Raw genomic sequence first — 22,557 nt, 5'->3', positions numbered from 1 at the left:
GCTTTTATCTTATTCCATAACCCCTCCCAGGTCAAACAAATGCAGCCATGTGTTTTTAAAGGAAACTGTTTCATCTCTGTCCACAAACCTCTTCAAAGTACAAACACTTTGCTCTCTGGTCCAAAAGCAAAGTGGTGGCTAATTCAGTTCAGAGAACTTCTTCCAGAGAATCAGGTCCAAAGCAAACTATAAAACTCTTCTGCTCCACAGAAATAATAAGCCTGGACAAAACACAATAAAAGGTCTGATTCCCTTTTAGCTCAGCTGTGTCTGCTCCCAACAGCTGTCCTCCTTATGCCAAAGGGCATCTCCTGAAGCACCTCAGAAAGATCAAATAAATTATTCAAAACACCGACTAATTCCTGGCACTTGGACTCTTTGCTCACCCCAGATCAGTGCAAGCTGTCTGCTTCCTGAAGGGCTTGCTCTGCCTCCAGTAAAGGGCACATACAAAGGCTTCAATTTGGAGAAGAGGAAATCAATTTAGCAGCTAATAAATACGCAATTTGTGCAATATACATACTGTCCACGTCCCTTGACGATCATACAAAAGTTAATGGGCCATACCCTGCTAAGCACAGTTATTGCACAGGTTCATGCGAACTGAAGCTGAGCTCATTTCAAAGCAGAACTGGGAGGCAGAGGGGGAGCAGAGGCACCATGTTGTATTTCCTCACAAAGAGCAATAGCAGTGTCCCCTCCACTGAGGGCTACAGCCTCAGGAGTCAAGGTCACACGTTTTGGAAGATGGTCTGCAGCATCACATGACAGTCCTGATGCAAATCCAGGCCAACGCAGGGTCTGGGCAAGTGGGGAGCAGGCACCCAGTAGGCTGTGCCGAGATTTCTGCAAGGACCTTTCCTTACTTGTAGTCCAGTCTTCTTTCAAATAAAAATAAAAATAAAAATAAAAATGCAAGCTATGCACAGAAACTTAAATAAGTCTGTGACATCTGACAGAAGTCACATTTGCACCTTTCAGCATAGGGAGGCACAAACATACTGCTGCTGCCCAAACCACAGAATGTATTCTGAAGTATCGGGCACCTAAGCAGACCACGGAATGCACATCGCAGGTATCTTCAAAATTTAAAGCCTCCCCCCAACACTATAAAAGGGGCAAGACAACAGGAATCTAGATAACTTTGCAGGTGCCCAGAAGACACAGCTTAAGCTAACTTAAAACAGAGTGAAGTGAAAAGTTAAAATTGAAGTCAGAAACGCAGCCTATTCATAATAAGAAGGGTGCTAAGGCTGACACAAAGCTTTTGCATAGGTCATGCTCAAATACTGAGGTAGAACATGTTTTTCAGTTCTCCCTCCCACCCTTATCATCACTTGCAAGTGTATTTGGCTGCCAAAATTTGTCTATTTTACATCCTTTGGTATAAAATGGATCCCTCCTGTCCTCTGGGTGCACCAAGTTTAAAATATTAAGCCATATGAATTGGTTCAAATCTGCCTTACTGCTACCTCCCTCCTCCACTCTATGCTGTTCAACTTCCAAAAACATCTTGGAAGAAGACCAATGCAGTTAAGGTAGTTACCAAGAGGTAAAAACACTAGGATTAAAGGAAGGCAGGAAGCTAATTAGGTCCAATATGGTGCTCTTCTAATTCATTATGTTATTGTAAACCAGCATGCCAGTTTCTATCTGGCCTTAGACACTGACGTGGCATCAACACCCAGCACAAGCTTGCAAGCAGACCTCTCTCCAGGTGCGAGCAACTGCCTTTGGCTTAGATTAGTTCAGGGGGCGTGGGATTTAGGATAAACATACACCCAGTGTATCTGCAGACATGCAGAGTTTGACAACGGGTGGAGCGAAGCCAGCAGGCTGGCTGCCTGCCTCCAGGAAGGTGGTTTCCTCCCTCCTGCCACCTCCAGCAGCGCAGTCCTACCCGTCCTGGAAAAACTCTGCCACTTCAGGCCACTTTGACCTGTCCCCCACAGCTGGGACAAGGCAGATGGCTACAAGGTGATCATTCAGAGGGCTGTTAGAGGTGCCTATAGGTTTCCAAAAGCACAGTCACAAGGAGCATGAACACCCAGAGGTGCTAACATTGGAGCAAGTTCCCACTTCCACCCCGACCAGTGCTCCAGAAGCTTGGAACAGAAATATTGTGCTCCCTGCAGCACACATCCATTCAAGAGGCTGCCATACGTCGTGCCACCTACAGAATCAGTTTTCCAAGCCTCTTATGTACAGTTTGCAGAACAAACCCACCTAGCAACACTCAGCAAGAGCTTAACAATGGAGGTAACCTGTCCAGCAACTCAGCTATGGTATAAGGATGTGGGACTAGGATATAAAACAGGGCACAGAGTCACAGCAAAAATTACTTTGCCTTCTTCAGACAAAGAGTAAAAACTAGAGGGTATTGAGGCTGCACACATCCTTCCTGCAACTCTGTCCCTGAAGAATAAGATGTAATGCATCTTCCTCACAATTTCATGCCTTGTGGACAAGTACTTAACCCCCGGGCACCCTTAGAATAGGTTAGAGCACCTTCTTTCCGATAGTTTTAATATCAAACATTTTGATATTAAAACTATTTTGCTTCCATAAACATGTGGGGTCAGTTGCCTACTGAAAGGCTTGAGCCTCACAGATTTTTTTTCAGATGCCCATCATCACCAAAGAGTAGCAAGTGTATACAGGGGGACAACTAGGTACATGCTGGCTATCCTACTGTTAAAGCCTAGAAGCGACACCATATTCAAATTATCTGCAAGTTGAACTGCAGAAGCGCAGGCGAACTGAACTGTCTCACTTGGGATTTACCACGAGTTAACTATCACATGTTAATTAATCCAGCTATAGTAATACATCTTTCTAATAGGGGAAAAAAAAAAAAAAATCAGAGATCAACAGCCACTGCATTTACCCACTGCTCATACGTTTCTTCTGCAATCAAACAAGCCTGCAACACTAAAACAAAACCTAAATATGTAGATGAGAAAAGGTCTTCACAGGGAACACCAGCAGACTCAACTAAGACGGTGCAGGATTCACACTGGCTAACTGCAATTGCACAGAGCAGACTCCTTAGGTTGCAACCACACAGCCAACACCTATCACCAGAAACTGACCAAAATGATAGTAAAAAATCCTGCCTAAAAATGCAGTAACTAGTGAACCAGTTTACTTCAAAATGCAAATTGTCCTAAACTTGGTATCTTCACAGGGACTGGGTTTCTCTCTGTACAAGAGAGAACCAAACCACAAAAGATCAAGTTCAACACAGGAATTTCTGATATGTTTGTTCACCTCTCATTAAGCAGGAGGCCAGGCTGTGTGATGATAATAATCCATCCTGACCAGAATATCCATGGAAGAACCCACGTCCCCAGAGACTAGGTGACAGCCCCACAGTCACCACAGAAAGGTTCAACTGGCAAAGTCAGCTAAGTTTTCTTCATGCTGCCATTGCAGCACAGCAATTCCTACCTCCCCACAAGGGATGCTGTAGCCTCAGCACACAGACAGATGCACAACAAAAATATACATATCTAGGGAGGCACTTATCTTCAGTGAATACAATGCAGTGCATTTTAAATAAGATGCATCACATCGGGGAATATAACCAGCACCTTTTGAAAGCTAGACCTGATCAGTGTACTCAGACCTTTGAGAGGGTGTGTGTTGGGTCTGCCATAAGCAGAACATCCATCCAGAGATCAGAGACTTTTGTACCTTCTTAATAATCATCACTTCAGTTAAACTTGGACTGACATCTGCTGCTGGTTCCTGTCCCACAGGGCAGAGGACGACACAAACACCCCAAGCAGTTTCTCTCATGCAGTTTTTCCTTCCAGCCTCCACTGGCTGTAGAAGATATTCCTCACTTTGAGAAGCGAACCTCCACATTCTTTAAACTCACGTAAGATTTTATCAAATCTAAACCCAGTAGAAGATTGCTGACTTCAAAGGTAGCAATCACATCCTAACTATATGATGTTAACAAGGTGTTTGTGTTTGTCTGATACATGCATAACTTGATGTGGTTACACAAGACTCCCATAATTAATGTTTCACTTCATGCACATATGTCTATGAATAATTCTAATTTTGGGGACCCCTTCTTGGTAAAATAAAGATTGGAAAGTTTTCTGGCAGTTTGCCTTTTTTTTTCCTCTTTCTCACAGCACTCTTCTTTCTCCCACTGGATGGTGTTTTTTGTTTGTTTTGTTTTGTTTTGCTAGAAAGGCAATGATGTGGTTTCCGATTCTGTCAGCTCCATCAAGTCAGCATGAAATATCAGAAAAAACTCCTAGCATCTGATGAGACTTAACTAGTATTTTCAGGCCACTCCTTTATGAGGAAAACAGATATATTAAGAATGTTGGTTTACAAGTAAATTGAAATAGAAAGCTGAAATGCCATAACATTTGCTTATACATACAGTACTACATACACACGTGTACACTAAGACAAGCACAAAGGAGAAGTACGGCATGTCAGCCATATCCTAGCAGAGCTACAGTACGGGAATGAACTAGCAGGTTCAAATAAACTGAAGTTTTTTGCTCACCAGACAAGTACCTTACCTTCTATATAAATGCAAACATGTCAAAGTCAATGTATACACACCAACCTGACAAATCTGCAAACGTCAGTTTGCAACAGCAGTGTACGTCAACACACAATGGCTCTATAATTCCACTGTGGGCAAGAATAATTGCAGTCAGCTTCTCGTTTTATTCAGTGAGTTAAAGATACATTTCACTCTGCCAACAACAGGTTAATAATACACAGTGAAAGATAATGTATACTTTAACAATGTGTACTTTATCACCTATTGAGGACAAGGATTAATTCCACCCCCCACTTTTTCATCTTGTTCTCTTCTATTTTCCCTGTTTTCTTATACATGCACATGTATGTTTCATCTGTTTCATTTATGTTGGCTTTTCAAACATTGCTTCTTACCTAACCTGATGCTCACTTTCTGCTCTTTACTTCCCAACTGCCTTCTTGTTCCCCAAATTCCATTCTTTGAGGTTCCCTAAGAAAATTCCTGTGTTTACTGGCACTTGTTTTCCTTACTCTCACCCTATGCCCTTACTTTCTTATGCCCCTCTGTGCAGAAAGGGAAGTCCACCCACCAGCCCTTTGCCTGCCTGCTGCTCTTCACAGACACAGCCCCCAGGACAGGTCTCTCGTTTCTGCTGCGCTGCTGCCAGTAACCACTCTGCTCACAGACCTGTGGGCCCACTCCCTGCTGGTGCAGCTTTGACTTCAGGACTGAGGCCACTCACACTGTGCCCTGGCAGGTCCAATACCTCAGCACAGAGGCTCTGAGGTTGCATTTCCCTCCTCCTGATGAACAAGGAAAAGGGCTGCTCAGGTCACTCCTTGCATTCACCAAGGCAGCAGCATTTAGAGGAGGAAGATGCAGGGACGATGGCATCTCTTACTAAATTCCCCTAACAAGAAGCATTCTGGTCGCAGTGGTACCCACAAATGGTTTCAGTAATACTTTTCACCATGCTGTCTGAAGAAATTCTAGTTACCTCAAAGACACAGCACAGGTCACACACCAACAGCAAGTTCATCCAACAACAGTGACTGGCAAAGTTCAACTCTGCAATCACCAATTCTGTTGCATGCTAAATATGAATGACAGGTGACCTACTGAAACGCCTCCTGGAAGCTCTTTTCTGTCAGGTAAAGAAAGGTACAGGGCAGAGCTTCCTCATACTTGTGCAGAAACTTATCTCCCAACTCTGATACTGCACTGAATGGCATCCACAGGTGACAGCAGGAGTCTAGTCTCTCAGGCAACAACCCCTCTGCTATCTCCCTGTCCAGGATTCTTCCTACATATTCACACAGGAGACTGTCTAACCAGATACCACAGTTCTCCAATTCTTGCTAAAACCCAAAAGGTTATAGCTGGGGTGCGGGCAGGGGAGTAAAAGGGGCAAAGGATGGGACAGAGAAACAGATGTGAAGGGAACTGAGAATCCCAAATTCCCAGCCCATCCAATGTCTGAACTGTTTGTGTACACTCTGAAAAGATATAAACAGTATGTATGCTTGGTTTTAGAAAGACACCAGAGTATTACAAGCAGTAAGTGCTTGGAAAAGTCCTGGTTAGCCTCCAGGGTCCTTGGAAGCTGAATGCAAGAGCCAAATATACAACAGCCAGTTGCAAGTGTTTTCTAACTCTTGCTTGGAGGTATGATGACTGACTCCTCAGCTCCCAATTAGAATTAAAATTCTCTCTATGCCTTTGAATTAATTAAATTTCATACACTAATTCTTCAAAGGATAGTTTTCTACATAACGTCAGCAGTAAAGACTGTTACTAATTCTGTCAATTTCAACAGAAATGCAAAATTCCTCAAATTACTGTTTTTGTTTTTAAAATCACTGTCTTTGGTTTTTAAAATCACTCTCAAAGTTCAATATCTTACTTCCCACGGAACCTCTGTTTTGTCCAAAAAACAGCCAGAACAAAAGGAAAGAAAAGGAAAAAAAAAAAAAAAAGGAAAAAAGAAAAGAAAGGAAAATAAAATAACGAAGTAACACCTATTTTCAATACTTAAAATTTTTAAGTATTCCTTTTTAAGGATTTTTTTAAGCCTTCCTTTGTCTCTTATCTGCCAACTATGCATTGAACACAGCACTACCAACCACATGTGCCAGGAACCTGCCTTTGGGAACGAATGAAGCTCCCAGGTGCCTGGGCAAGAAAGGCTAATGCAGTCAGCCGGGAGAAGACATGAGAACGAAGCTGGAAATGTAGAACACTAAGGGTGGAAAGATTTGAAGCAATCCTTTACATGACTGCAAGGCTTGTGGGCCATCACAGCACAATAAGCCTGGTGTGAGTACAGTGATACTGAGTCCAAGAGATACCAGGCTATCTAAAGAAGCTTTACACAGAAATTCCATAGGATATTGATACAAAACAAAATGAAACTGGGTGGTCTGCAAAGACTTTCTGATGCCCCGGATCTGTTTGCCCAGCTCCAGATATCAACATGACAGGCCTCAATTTCCAGGACAACTTCACCCTTGCATTACCACCACCTGGCCCACTACTCATCCCTAGGCCCTGCTATCCTACATGACAGCAGAGACCCCTTACAGAAGAGACCAGCCCTCAGATCACACAGAAAATCCCCTGCAAAAGGCTTAGAACCACAGGCCAACTTTCACATCCTCTCAGCACAACCTCCAGAAGCAGTCGCTATCCCGGAGAGCAGGTCCATGGCTCCTTCATGGACAGCACAAGCATCGGCTGAGACCATAGCCAGTCCCACCCACCCCACAACCACTTGATCCCATTACCGCCTTCAGAGTAGCAGTTGCACTAGCTGAGTTAAAGAACGCTTCTAGCTGAAAATTAACTCAACAAAACTCATTTTTTACTATAATTACTCCTTGTAGCTTAATGACTTCCCTGCTACACCTCATCATACTATTTAAGACAATTAGACCAACACCGATGCAGTCCTACTTCTCTCCCCACCCAGCAACACATTCCTGTGCCTTCCTTGCACCAGTGCTCACGCAACCCCATGCCGAGCAAACACTTGGCATCCAAACTAGAAAAATCTTGCTGCTTTTCTTCTGACAGATTCGTTTTGCAACAGCTCGGCTTGCAGAGATGTCGGTGTCAACAGAGAACCAGTGCTGGTGAGAGGAGGGTGGTGGGATGCCCACTGGACCTGCCCCGGGTGTGACCAGCCCACAGAGGTAGCCCTTCCTGCCCCATACGTCTCCCCCGTTTTCCTACAGGTGGTTGCACAGCCACACAGTGATCCTGGTGGAGGACTGTCCTCACGGGAAGGTTTTCTGCCAAGTTCAGGGAATTCCCTTTACGACCACTGCAACAGCAACATGTTCACCTCTGCCAGGAGGTTTTCCAGAGCCACCTAGGATCCTACATTGAGCTACTCCCAGGACACCTCAACACACATCTGTTACCTTAAGAACAACAACGAAAAAAGCTATTTATGTAACACCAGATTTTACTGCAAACACCTGCATATCATCAAACTGGCCATTGTCTTCCTGAATTCATGTTTAAATAGACACTTGCAAGAAACTACACAAGAAACAAATTGCCCTTCCTCCCCCCCTGGAGAAAGGATGCAGGTATTTCTATGTCATTGCCAACTCACACTGCAACACCGGTTCTTATGTCACGGTATGAAACCAAGCTTGCAACCCTGAAGATGCATAGAATTCAGGGAAATGATTCATGAATATGAAGAATATGGGTCACGTGGAAAAATAAAAGGGGTAACACAAAGTTTTAACTGCACTGCAACACGGCTATTTCTGGTCTCATTATAATTGTTTTTACATATCGTGCCTTTAGTTGAGTTCTTGAGCCATGCACTTCATTTAAGAGGTTTGGAACTACGGTTCTTGAAAGGTATCATAAACGTGTATAGTATCACCTTCCTAGGGCCCAACAGGTACCAGCTTCTTAGTTTAGCATACACAAGACCTTCACACAGTGGAAGCTGCAAACAGTGAAAATTTGCTGTCTAGTTCCACGTACACCAAACTCTGCAGTTTGTGTAATCAATTCTCCACCCAAACAGGTTCCCTGTCAGCCTCCAAGTAGTCTCTCCCGACAGGACAGAACAGATAGTAGCAAAGCGTGAAATTTTTTTAGCCGAGAGCTCCCATACTTCTCCTGTCAACACAGAGATTGACCTTTCCCTTCTTCTTTCTTAAAAAAAAAAAAAAAAAAAAAAAAAAAAATTAAACGTTCCCAAAACAGGACAAACAGCTTCCTTAGCATTACCATTCCTGTATTAAGTTAAAAAAAAAAAAAAAACAACACTGTGTGGCCTCAGAGTAACACAGTCTAAAATGCTGCTTAAGAAGAGAGTGTTTTTCAGTGGTGTAACCTTAAAGAAAAAACTCCAAAGGTATTCGCTGTGGCTTTTCTGAAAAATAAATATCCACTGTTTTTGCAAGAATACTCAACCATCAGCAAGTGCAGATGGGAAGCCTGGCAGCATTACCCTAGTATAACACTCTAAATTTCCATCAGAATAAAACAACAACAAAAATTTAACCACAAGCTCGCCATTAAACTGTTTTTACTTAAACATCTGTCTCGAGAAAAACACATGAACAGACATAAAGGAACAAGAAATGCCAAGCACCAGAACCGTTCAGCGAGCAACGCTGAGGAGTCCAGCGGGAGTCGGGTCAGAGCCATCCTCCCATGGCCACCAAGAGCCCGGCTACCGCAGCAGTACATGGGCAGCAGTGTTTGCCAAAACGTTACCCTGGCTGCCCCCTGGCCACCCCCCGCCCCGGGGCTCTACCCCGGCTCGTTAACACCAACAACGCCGCACTCCCGGGGAAAAGAGCAGCGCGTTAGACGTAACTGGCACGGCGCTGCCGAGCTAGGCCCGCCACCAAAAACTTGCATTTGGGCAGAGGCTGCTGCGCGCCCCCCCTCCCCGCAGGTCACCGCCCAGGGTAGAGGCACGGGCAGGGAGGGCACAAAACGGAGCGGGCCGAAGAAATACCGGAGCTAAAGCCCCCGGCTTTTGTCTCGCTCCTGCCTGCCCCCGGCCACCTCCCCGGCCCCGCTCCCCCCCGAGGGGCCGCCGCCTCCTGGGGCCGCGCAGGCCGAGGTCGAGCCCCGCTTCCCGGCCCCGCCGCGGCGGGCACGGCGCCGCCCTCCGCCGAGCCTCCGGCTGCGGCCTGGCGACACGCGGCACCCGCGGGGCTGCAGCGGGGGGCGGCCCGGAGCGCGGCCGCGCAGAGCCCCCGGGGCAGCCCGGCGGGCGGGAGGGCTGCGCCGGGGCGGCGGCGGGCACCAGCCCCAAGCTAGCGTCGAGGGGGCGGCGCGGCTCCGGGCCGGGCACGGCCGAACCCCCGGCCGGCTCGGGAGCGGGTTCCCAGCGCCGCTGCCGCGGGGTCCCGGCCCGCCCGGCCGGACCCCGGGAATCGCAGCCCGCCCGCGCCCCGGGGGGCGGAACCCGCTCGCCCCATACCGACTGGGGCAGCGCCGAGCCGGGAGGGAGCGGCGGGGCCGCCGCCCCCGGCTCCCCCCCCGCGCCCCCGGGCCCGGCGCTGCTCGCCGAGGTCGCGGGGCCCGCAGGCGGGGCCGCGCCGCACCACCGGGGGCAGCGGGGCCGCGGCGAGGCCTAGAGCGGGGCGCGCTGCCCGGCCCGGAAGCGGCGGCCGGGCCGCGGCCTAGCACGGGGCTGCTTACCCTGCTTACCCTGCATGCTGCTGACGGCCGCGTGTGCCGGCGGGCCGCCGGGGCCCGGCCCGCTCCCGCCGCCCGAGCCGGAGCCGCTGCTGGGGCTGGGAGTTGCCATTGTGTGCGCCAGAGACGGAGCGGCGCGGAGGCTGCAATGCAGCAGGGACCCTCCCAGGCAGGACACCTAGAGCCCCGACGCCGTATAGCAGGCGCCGGAGCCTCCCCGTCCGCCGTCCGCCCCCGGGCTGGGGCTCCCGCTTAACCCCTCCCAGGCGGGGCACCCGCAGCGGCCGCCCAGGCTCTGCGCTGCGGGCTCGGGCGGCTGCCGGGGCCAGGGTGCCCTGCGGCTGCCTCCGCCTGCGGGACCGGGGTCTGCCGCCCCCGGCCCGTTCCCCGCGGCCGGGCCCTCCGCTCGCCGCCGCCGCCGGGCCCTTGCTCCGCACGGCCGGGGGGCGCTCGGCGATGCCTCCTGGACGCCCCCCTTCTGCGCCCCGCTCTGCCTTCCGCCCCCCGCGTGTGGCAGCGCCCGGCCTGCGGTGTGGGTCTCCAGGAGGCCCCTGCCCCATCTCCAGCATCCCTGCTCTGCATCCCTTCTGCTTTCTCTGGCAGTGAAGCATTGCCCACTCCCTTTGCCGTAAGCCCCTTTGGGGCCACTGTGTTTTTTTCAGGAGCCCTGTGCCGTGCTGTGGTCCCAACATGATGGCACGTCCCACTGTTTGACCGCAATGGCCTCCTTGACCAGGGGTGCCCAAATGTATTTCCCCAGCCTCCCATCTTCCTGCCTCAATGAGGCCCCCTGAGGGATGGCAGTTTGTCCAACCAATTTGATCACATTTCTCATCTTCACCCATGAATAGCGCTTGCACAAGCAGCTACTTGCAAACTTGTCTTTTCATTTCTTACCTGAAACATCTTCCCTAACCACTGCAGAGTGTAACTTCCTCCTGTGTTTTCCAGAATAGCCAGGGCATCAACCCCTTTTACCACCGCCATTATCATCATCATCATTTTATTTCCTCCATTAGGTACTGTTTGTTCCAGCACATTGCCTCTACCTGGTTTCTGATCCTACCTCTAGCTCCAGCAAACTTACAGCCTTAGGGACAGCATATGACAGGGACTAGAGGAGTGAAATGGGTCTAAAGGGATGTGGACTCTCTTTCTAGCACACCACATATTGTGGAGGATACTCTTCACCTACAACAGTCCTTGTGTCCTTATTAGTATCACAGAAATAATTCTGACCTCCTTTATAAATTGAGATCCACTGATGAAAGAGCTGGTTCTGACCACCTCCTATTTCTGCTCCGTCCTCCGTCTGCTGCAAGGACAGCAGAGTCTGCTTCCTCCTCGCCACAGATACCACTTCTCTTCACCTGGGCAAATGCTTGAGTGCACTCCTCACGCACTCAGGTCCAAATCCAAGTGACCTATTTGCTGGGTTTGATCTTAGGCTGCAACCCTTTGCCGTCCTACCTGGCAGCTGCTTCCTCTGAAGCCATCACTCGCTCTTTCAAAGCTGCATGTACAGTCTGTCCCCTCCACTGCTTTGGAGGGATAGGAGTGGGAAGCACTCACACCCAGAGCTGCCCACAGGAACTGGTCTTCCTAAACACAGATTGCTTGGGTACAGCTGGTGGCAATGGTCAGTCATGGCCTTCAGCCAAATTTGCAACAGAGGTCACAGACCCCACTGCATACAGCAGCACAAACACTCACCTCCAGGGGAAGGTGTGCCCTTATCCTCTTCTCCATTATTCTCAGAGGGAACACCTTGCCCCTGGCAGAGCAGTATCCCAGCCCTATACCTCTGCCTACCCAATGTCAGGGAACACCTAGGACAACTAGGGAGGAGTTGCAGGAGTTGAGCTTAATGCAGCGTGAGGGCAATGGCCTCAGCAGCAAGGGCCCAGACCTCGGCAAGGCAAGCAGGGCAGGTCCTGTGACGGTAACCGGATTCAGCCAAGACACCAGACTACCAGGCAAGACTACCATGACGAGGCAGATTTAAGGATAAACTGGGAAGTCAATTTCACAGATCAAGGTCTGGCTCAATGAGGACAAGGGAAGGCATGGACATGGCAGCAATGCAGCTGCAACATGGATCAGGTGGGGCCCAAAGTAAAAACCTTGGCTAAAAGAAACACAGAATCACAGAATCATCTAGGTTGGAAGACACCTCCAAGATCACCTAGTCCAACCTCTGGCCTAACACTAACCGGTCCTCCACTAAACCATATCACTAAGGTCTACATCTAAACATGTTTTGAAGACTTCCAGGGATGGTGACTCCACCACTTCCCTGGGCAGCCCATTCCAATGCCTAACAACCCTCTCAGTAAAGAAGTTCTTCCTCATATCCAATCTAAACCTCCCCTGATGCAACTTTAGCCCATTCTCCGTTGTCCTGTCACCAGGCACATGGGAGAATAGACCAACCCCCACCTCACTACAGCCTCCTTTAAGGTACCTGTAGAGCGTGATAAGGTCACCCCTGAGCCTCCTCTTCTCCAGGCTGAACAACCCCCCAGATACCTCAGCCGCTCCTCATAAGCCATTCTCTAGACCCCTCACCAGCTTTGTAGCCCTTCTCTGGACTCACTCGAGCACCTCGATGTCCTTCTTGTAGCAAGGGGCCCAAAACTGAACACAGTACTCGAGGTGCAGCCTCACCAGAGCCGAGTACAGGGGGACGATCACTTCCCTAGCCCTGCTGGTCACACTGTTTCTTATGCAAGCCAGGTTGCCGTTGGCCTTCTTGGCCACCTGAGCACACTGCTGGCTCATATTCAGCCGACTATCAACCATCAGTCCCAGGTCCTTCTCTGCCAGGCAGCTCTCCAACCACTCATCTCCCAGTCTGTAGCTCTGCTTGGGGTTATTGTGCCCCAGGTGCAGGACCCGGCACTTGGCCTTGTTGAACTTCATGCAGTTGACCTCAGCCCATCAGTGCAGCCTATCCAGATCCTCCTGCAGAGCTTTCCTACCCTCAAGCAGATCAACACACGCGCATAGCTTGGTGTCATCTGCAAACTTACTGAGGGTGCACTCGATCCTCTCATCCAGATCATCGATGAAGATATTAAAGAGGACTGACCCTAGTACTGAGCCCTGGGGGACACCACTAGTGACTGGCCTCCAACTGGATTTGACTCCATTCACCACAACTCTTTGGGCCCGGCTACCCAGCCAGTTTTTAACCCAACAAAGTGTTGGGTTAACAGCACCTCAAGCAGTGAGCACAAAGGATGCAGAAAAGGTCTCTCCACTCTACTGTGAACCCCTTCAAATGCAAGCCCATGGGGACCCAGGCTGTGACTGTGCACAACCTGTAAGACTCTGAGCAAGGGATGTCGTGTGGGAGTGGGGTAGGTGTTGCTGCCTGAACATGAGCCAGAAGCCAGGCCTTGCTCTGATAAAAGAAAAGCGGTTGCTATATCAATTTCCTCTCCTGGTCTTTTTTAATTGTGACTCACTGAAAATAAACATGGTGAAGCACTTTAAAATAACCTTTAATTATCCCTCAAGCATTTCTACTGCACAGTTTAGCCAAGGCACTGTGATTCTGCCCATTTTGCTTTCCCAAAGTCTTTTACCCATGAGCCCACAGAGCTTTTCTTTCAGCCTTCCCTCCAATAGTCCAAGCCATGAGCAGCCAGTTTCTTGAGGAGAATGCTGTGAGAAGCAGTGTCAAAAGCCTTACTGAAATCAAGGTAGACCACATCGACAGCCTTTCCCTCATCCACGAAGCGCATCAGTTTGTCATAGAAGGAGATCAGGTTTGTCAAGCAGGATCAGCCTTTCATAAACCCATGCTGACTGGGCCTGATCGCCTGGTTGCCCTGCAAGTGCCAGATGATGACACTCAAGATAATCTGCTCCACGAGCTTCCCTGGCACTTTCCTGGGAAAAAGAGAAGACCCCCACCAGAGGCTTCTTTCAGCATTGTTTCAAAAAGCTCTAAGGCCAGATGATATTTCTTAAACAGCTTGCTTTTGTCACCGGAGTAGCCTTAAATGCAGAGTTACATGCTTAAGAGGGGCATATGCAGTCCAGCCCCTGGTGCTGAGACATCTTCCCCTAATTGCACTACCTTTCTTTCTCTTTCCCCTCCTGCTTAACTTTTCTCTTCTGCCCTATCTAAGAGTTCAAGACCAAAGCTGACATCTTACAAGCCACAATAAAGAAACATAGTGCCTACTGGCAAACACCGTCAGAAGCTGACACCTGGCTTCCATCTCTACTTCATGCCACCTGCATGTGGTACAGTTAGGTAAAATCATACTGTTTATTTTATTTTGCCCTGCAGATTTGAGAGGATCAACAGTACCTGTCCTGACAGATGTTTGGGATACCTGTTCTTAAAGACCTCCAGTGATGGAGATTGCGCCACCCACAGCAATCTGTTCTGGCATGCTACTGTCCCAACACAACATTATCTGAAAGCCTAACTTAAGCTTTTTTTGTCTGAGCTGAAATCCCTTATATCCCTTCCTGTTCTCTACAGCCATGCAAGACAAGTAATTCCCTTCTTTGAAATGACCTCTTAGGCACATATTTCCCTTCCCTTCATTCAGGCTTTCTCTACATACTGCACCAACCCAATTCTTTCAGCCTTTCTTCATGTTTTCTGTGCCTCCCAGCATCCTCACTGCCCTCCTTTGACTTTCTACTGTTGATTCACCTTTTTTTTTTTTTTTTTTTTTTTTTCAAATATAGTGTCCCTAGCTAGACACATTACTCCAGCTACTCCAGCTTATCCTGCTTATACACTTCAGGGTAGCATTTGCCTTTTCCGTTAGTGGTGTAGATTGTGGGACAAAAACACCAAAAATCCTGTTTTGAAAAGACTCTGTGGGAATAGAAATGTTGTTTTTGCAGAGTTACATTGTTTAGAAGGAGGGAATGTGGTACTGAGATATGCTTACAGTGATAAGAAAGTTTAGCAGGCGACCTTGTAAAATGCAGACAATCAGACTCCTTAGGACAATTAGGTGAAAATCATGGTGTCAAGTCAAGTCAGATAAGTGAAGAAACATTACCACTTCAAGCAGTAAAAATGTCAAAAGAAATTTGAAATTTAACAGGCCGGCGACTGAAGGCCATGCATTGTTTGTGAAGCATCAGATAGATTGTGAACCTGGATTACCCACTCAGTGGGGAAACAGGGGAGGGTCCTGCCATCAAAAGGTATATAAACTGTGTTTTGGAACTAGTAGATGCGCTCTCTCCTGCTCGTGGGGCGCCCGCCATTGCAATCGCGAATAAATTACTACTTCACTGAGATCCTCGCCTGAGCCTAAGTTATTGGCTACGGAGTGTTTCTCACAATTTTGGGGGCTCGTCCGGGATCCAGTCACCTACTAGGGAGCCCCACCGCCGCAGCAGCAGGAAGGCATGCCCTGCTGATTTCAGCGGTCCTGTGCATCGACGGTGGCGGTTCTGCGGAAAGCTGACAGAGGGCCCGAGACTGGTTAAAGAGGCAGGATCCGTGAAGTAGTGGGGAAAGGAAGAAGGTAGGCACTCCGGGTTTTTAAGAATCGATCCGGTAACTCTGTGCACAGACCAAGGTAAGAAATATTAAGTATTGCCTTGGGGGTCCTGTGATCTGGTGCATGGTAAGCCCTTGCACGGGGAAGTGCTGGCACTACACCAGGGGAATCTGGTGTACGGTAATCCTTGCACGGGGAAGTGCTTGGAAGTACACCAGGGAATCTGGTAAACTCAGGTGTGCGGTAACGCTGGCACGGGGAAGTGCTTGGCGGTACACCCCCATCTTTCAGTACGTTGGTGTGTGGTACACTGCAGAAGGGAAAATTCTGTAGCACATACTGGCGAGGGTTAGGAAAGATGGGAAGTACGAGTTCCAGGGAATCTGGTAAACTCATAGGTGTGCGGTAACGCTTGCACGGGGAAGTGCTTGGCGGTACACCCCCATTTTTCAGTACGTTGGTGTGTGGTACACTGCAGAAGGGAAAATTCTGTAGCACATACTGGCGAGGGTTAGGAAAAATGGTAAAATATGAGTTCCAGGGGACAGGGAGATATCCCTGGGGGAGTGCCTACTAATAGTTCTTCCTGAAGAATGATAAGAAATTGGAAACATAATCCCAAAATTAGAGGGATTGTAAAAGAAAAATAATTAAAAAAAAAAAAAAAAAAAAGGTTAAATATTGTGTATCAGTCTGGACAAAAGAACCAATTAAGGAAACAGCAGTATTTTGGCCAAAACACGGGTCTGATGAAAATTCAGGCTTTAAATTTATGTGTAAACAATAAGATTCCTTTTTCAGAGAAGGAGCCAAGTTACGCTCCCTATAATCTTAATATTGAACTGGTGGCAGCAGCAGTCACTCCAGGAAGGGAGACAGGGACTGTAATTAACACTGTCCCTAAAGAAGGATCGTACTCTAGGCTCTGGCAAGAATTAGAACAAGGTAGAAGATATGTTGAGAATTTTGCCTTCCCTGATACTAACAGTACTAACACTAACTGTGTATCCTCTTAGGTGAACTACCCCCTCCTCCTTACCAGCAGAGAGGTTAGGACTTTTAAGAAGGAGAGGAAGTCTTTATTCAAGGACCCCAACAGCCTAGCTGAACAATTAGACCAGTTCCTACGACCTGATTTATACTCTTGGGGGAGGGAATTATGTCTATAAGTATGTTGTTTACAGGGAAAGAAATGGGAATGATCAGGAGGAGAGCTGCTATACAAGAATGGGAAAGAGCTCATCCTCCAGGACCAGGGGTAATACCGGCAGGGCAGAAATACCCACTTGCCAATCCTGGCTGGAATAATAATAGTGTGCAACACAGAAATCATATGAGAGACTTAGTGTCAGAATGAGAAAGTACTTGGGGATGAGACCTGAGGACCCAGTATCCCAAGGGCTCTTGAAAGTTCATTGTGTGATTAAAGCCTGGCAAAATACACAGAAAATGCTTCAGAAGGTGGGGGGAACGTAGTGAACAGTCACTGGGGGACCCTCCTGCGGGAGGCCCTGGAGGGGTGTGTCTGGAGGGGAGATAAGAAGGGAAAAAAAAAAAAAAAAAAAAAAAAGAGATCGAAATTAATGGTATTGACAGTGCAGCGGGTAGTGAGGCAGAGGGTTGGAGAAAGATGAAGAAAATCTTCAGGGGGAGTCAGGGCCAGGATGGAAAGGAGAGGAAGAGAGATGAAGGAATGGCAGAACTAGATGCCATCAGCAAAATGGCTTGGGAAAACAGGATAGCATTAGATATGATGTTCATAGAGAAGGGTGGTGTATGCGTGATGCTGGGCAACCATTGTTGTACTTTTATCCGTAACAATACTGCCCTGTATGGCACAGTAACAAGAGCATTGCAAGGGTTTACCACCCTTGCCAATGAATTGGCAGAATATTCGTGAGCAGATACTTCCATCACAGGATGGTTGAAATCTTGGTTTGGTAAATGGAAAGGGATGGTAATGTCCATATTTACATCCTTGATTATAGTAGCAGGAGTTTTGACGGCTATTGGCTGTTGCATTATCCCCTGTGTAAGGGGACTTGTCCAGCGGTTAATTGAAACCGCATTATTGAAACAAATGACCATAGATCCACCACCCTACTCAGATAAAATGATTATATTAGGGGAAATGGAGAGCAAAGAAAGTGAAGAAGAGGAAGATGTTTACCAAATTCCACTTAAAATAAATAAATAAATAAATAAATAAATAAAAAACAAAAAGAGTTTTTGCAAAAATCTACAGTTCATAAAAAAAAAAGAAAAGGGGGGAATTGTGGGAATAGAAATGTTGTTTTTGCAGAGTTACATTGTTTAGAAGGAGGGAATGTGGTACTGAGATATGCTTACAGTGATAAGAAAAGTTTAGCAGGCGACCTTGTAAAATGCAGACAATCAGACTCCTTAGGACAATTAGGTGAAAATCACGGTGTCAAGTCAAGTCAGATAAGTGAAGAAACATTACCACTTCAAGCAGTAAAAATGTCAAAAGAAATTTGAAATTTAACAGGCCGGCGACTGAAGGCCATGCATTGTTTGTGAAGCATCAGATAGATTGTGAATCTGGATTACCCACTCAGTGGGGAAACAGGGGAGGGTCCTGCCATCAAAAGGTATATAAACTGTGTTTTGGAACTAGTAGATGCGCTCTCTTCTGCTTGTGGGGCACCCGCCATTGCAATCGCGAATAAATTACTACTTCACTGAGATCCTCGCCTGAGCCTGTTATTGGCTACGGAGTGTTTCTCACAACTCTAACTCAAGAGAAGAGCAAGGTCTTGGGGGACATAAACAGAGGACTGAATCCAGCCTGAGGCCTGCACCTGTCCCACACCAGGAGGCCCACTGTGCCCACTGTGCCCAGCAACGGGGGAAGGTGACTGACAGGGTCAGGACTGGTGTAATGATGCAATTGGAGGTGTTTGTGCAGTGTTTTGCTGCAAACTGTATATAAGCTGTGCCAAATTTTAATGGTTACCTCTCCTTTCCCTAATGGAGGAGCAATCTCATGATCACAATTAAACTTTATTGAAACCTTTGTAAATCTGCCCTTGGGTCCTGTTTCCTCCTCAGCAATGAAACGTCCCAAGTGAGCTTTGTGACAAGTGACATCTCTGGTGCAGGTTCTTGGGCAGCAACATGGCTCTTCCAGTATCACAGCTTGGTTGTTGGGTCCATCCCTCCAGCACTCTCCTCTGAAAACTTCTGTCCTTTAGATATGGGGTTCCCTAACTGAAGATTAGCTGAAGTTTCTGCCAAGCAGACTCCAGAGAGGCATAAGGATGTTTCATCTGATAAGAATGTTTCATCTAATACTGAGGAACGAATTTTCAATTAGCTCAAATTATATTCAAGGATACTAAATGCTCTTGGCCTCCCTCTTATGGGAGGAAGAAGTATTACTGGAGGCTCCCTTCAGGCAGAGATAAGTCTCTTCTGCCTGTGGAGGTGCGGGGAGTTCTAGTAGCTTGTCATTGTAGCTAAAGCTTTAAAGTGAACAAGCCTCAATTTATTTTTTGCAGTAAATACACAAACCACTAGAAATCCGCTACATTTCTAAAATACAAACTACAGCACGATTGCTTTTGAATTAGACCAGCAAAGAATAAAACAGATTGAGATGAAACAGTTTGCAAGTTGATCCGCTCTTCCCTACCCTATCAAGAGAAGGATCTTTTGCCTTCTGTTGCTCATGTCACTGAACTTTGCTAGCTTACAGGGTGTCCTGGTTTCAGTTAGCACAGAATTAATTTTCTTCCTAGTAGCTGGTGGAATGCTGTGTTTTGGCTTAGAATGAGAAGAGTGCTGATAACACCCCGATGCTTTAATTGTTGCAGAGCAGTGCTTATACTAAGCCAAGGACATCTCAGCCTTTGCTCTGTCCTGCCAACGGGCAGGCTGGGGGGTGCAGTAAGAGCTGGGAGGGGACAGACCCAGGACAGGTGACCCAAACTAGCCAAAGGGGTATTCCATACCATCTGACGTCATGCTAAACAATATATAGGGGTGGCTAGCCGGGGGGAGGGGGCCGGACTGCTCGGGGTTAGGCTGGGCATCGGTCAGCGGGTGGTGAGCAATTGCATTGTGCATCACTTGTTTGTACATACTATTATTACTTTCGTATTATCACCATTGTATCATCATTATTATTATTGTTATTATTATTTTGTTATTTTTTTTTCCCTGTCTTATTAAACTGTCTTTATCTCAACTCACGGGCTTCACTTTCCATTTCTCTCCCCCGTCCCAGAGAGGGAGGGGGGAGGGTGAGCGAACGGCTGCGTGGTGTTTAGCTGCCGGTCGGGTTAAACCACGACACAGGGACACCCCCATGCAGACCCTTCCAAGTGCTCAGGAGATGCTGCTATCTGCCAGCTCAGCAGCCCCTTCCATCTCTGCCCCCCTTTCTTCTTGATGGTCTCGCCCATGGCAGTGAGGCAGCACAGCTGAGCTGATCTCAGACCTCACTGTTACTTGATAAGGAGACAGAGGTCTTGGCCTACCCCAGCCCACTCCATGCACCATCCTGACTCTGCCTGGCTGGCTGTTTCTCTGCCCTCCACCCTGTCTCCCTGCCTTTCTCTCACAGCTGCTCTCCAGAAGCCACTGTCTCCCCTCTGCACTCAAGCCCAGCAGCTACAAAACGGCAAGCAGCAGTTCTCCACGTGGCTCAGCCATGGCCCATCAATCAGGTGGGCTATAAAGGTTGTGGGAATATAAATATTGTTTTTGAAGAGTTACATTGTTTAGAAGGAAGGAATATGGCAGACGACCTTGTAAAATGCAGACAACCAGACTCCTTAGGACAATTAGGTGAAAATCATGGTGTTAAGTCAAGTCAGATAAGTGAAGAAACATTACCACTTCAAACAGTAAAAATGGCAAAAGGAAATTTGAAATTTAACAGGCCGGCAACTGAAGGCCATGCATTGTCTGTGAAGCATCAGATAGATTGTGAACCTGGATTACCTGCTCAGTGGGGAAACAGGGGAGGGTCCTGTCATCAAAAGGTATATAAACTGTGTTTTAGAACTAGTAGATGCGCTCTCTCCTGCTTGTGGAGCGCCCGCCACTGCAATCGTGAATAAATTACTACTTCACTGAGATCCTCGCCTGAGCCTAAGTTATTGGCTATGGAGTGTTTCTCACAAGGTGTGTGCAGTAACTTGTAACAGGACAAAGGAAACAGTCAGAGTTCATCACAGCTGAGATTTCTTTTTGCAAGACCAGCTAATATTGTTGGAGGAAATGGACAGAAATTCACACCTTTTTTTCCCACCTAAAAAGAGCTGGTGTGCCTGAAAACCATCTCTACCATTATTTTTCTATCACATAAATTGCTCTAACAAAAGACATACTCTGTCTTATATTAATCTCTCTTATTCTTACTAACACCACTATCATTTCTTACCCAGCTAAAAGGCCTTGACATTTCTGTTTTCTAGCCTGATACACCTTCTCTCCTTTAGGTGAGGGGAATGGACTGAAGATCTGGAGGCAGAGGTTGCACCACAAAGAAAATCATGACCACATGCCTTCTGGTGAAGTCCCGTGTCCTTAAAAAGATGAACCAGTCATACAGTGTAGTTCCTGGTGCCTCACCAAAGGAATGCAGCTACCTGGGGACCTACTGAAAAATTGCAGGGACATTTTGCCTGTTGCTCTTGCAAATCCACACTTCAAGCTGGGTTTGGTAAGAGGAGAACAAAATATACGTATCCTGTTGGATTGTAGTCCTCCAGCTTTTCTAAGTATTGGTACTCCTTTCCCAGAATGCTTAATAGGAAAGTTTTACTCTTAAGGGCACCGGTAGAGAGCAGTTTAATTTTTTCTGAGCTTCAGGATGGGAGTGTGAATCAATTTAAATATCTAGAGGGATTTAGTTATATTGGACATGGCCCGCTGTTATGCCTGCAGCCGCCAGCAATTGTTTAATATACAGAATAACACAATTATAATGAGCCATAAAGCCTACTCAGTGGAGCTGTAACAATGGCAGCCATTTACAAAGAGGGCTCTTACTTCTCTGACATTCTCCACAGTAATTTCATTTCTCATAACCCGCTCAAGGGAAGAGATGGTTACAAATAACAGGACAAGGTGAACATTAATCCCCTCCACAAATGTATTCATGTGTCTTCCACATAACAGTTCAGTGAGAACTAATTCTGTGTGGGGCTGAATGCTGCTACTGAAACCAGTGGGAGAAATAATCTGGCAGATACTCAGCTTTGGTAGATGGACACAGCAGATATATTTCGTAAGAACCCCCTTTCATTTTGTAAATAATTGTCATTTTGGGTGATAAATGATCAGGAAATGATGAGGAAGTACTGTTTTTCTGAGTATATACCTTTTGTTGTCCAGACAATACAAAAAGACTGTATGTCTTCTTAAATATAAAATGAATCCTAGACTATAGGGTCGTTACAAAAATAGTGATTTAAATCCCAATCTCCTGGCTGGGAAAAAAAAAAAAAAAAAAAAGCCTCCTTTTATCCCTGATTTGCTATTCCTCTCATATACCCGTGGTTCTTCAAGATCATCAAACTTCCAATCTGTGATACCTAGAGCTGTCTCTGTTCATGGCTTTTGGGAAAGACAAGATGCCTGTGAGAAGCTCACTGGGAATGACATCCTTCTCTTCTGTGATGCCAGCTGTCAGCAGGCTTAGCTATTTCTACAGTAGCCAAAATAAAATAAAATAAAATAAAAATAAATCCTGTTTCAGATATCTGCCACCAAGATTAATATACGTGAATCTTTCTTCCCAGTAGGCTCTGCAGGCAAACACAGACATGGCTGTGGCTGAGCCAGAGGTGGGCATAGCTACAGCGTAGCTCAGGCAGGGACCGCAGGGCCGCAGGGACC

General features: G+C 47.2%; 1 protein-coding gene and 1 long non-coding RNA gene across 8 annotated transcripts in view; one reads left to right on the top strand and one right to left on the bottom strand.

The window, feature by feature from the left end:
• The window catches only part of MAP2K4 (mitogen-activated protein kinase kinase 4), a 112,762-nt gene extending 102,322 nt beyond the window's left edge, over positions 1–10,440 (bottom strand). Inside the window, exon 1 of one of the 7 annotated variants that reach the window (XM_084492510.1) lies at positions 10,214–10,440. In XM_084492510.1, coding sequence (XP_084348636.1) covers positions 10,214–10,313 — 100 coding nt within the window. In that variant the 5' untranslated portion in view covers positions 10,314–10,440. Of the gene's footprint in view, positions 1–10,204 lie in introns of all 7 variants that reach the window. The other 6 variants (XM_084492511.1, XM_084492512.1, XM_084492513.1 and 3 more) reach the window with 6 other exon arrangements.
• Positions 10,441–20,207: 9,767 nt separating this feature from the next.
• LOC311420938 lies at positions 20,208–22,406 on the top strand. The gene is made up of 2 exons (XR_014684624.1): positions 20,208–20,378; positions 21,156–22,406. It is a non-coding gene; the product is annotated as an uncharacterized lncRNA (long non-coding RNA).
• Positions 22,407–22,557: the final 151 nt, after the last annotated feature.

This window comes from Aythya ferina (assembly GCF_964211825.1).
Source record: "Aythya ferina genome assembly, chromosome: 18".
NCBI classification, from domain to species: Eukaryota; Metazoa; Chordata; class Aves; order Anseriformes; family Anatidae; genus Aythya; species Aythya ferina.
The sequence above is the reverse complement of the archived record's forward strand: the minus strand, read 5'-3'. Positions and strand labels throughout refer to the sequence as shown.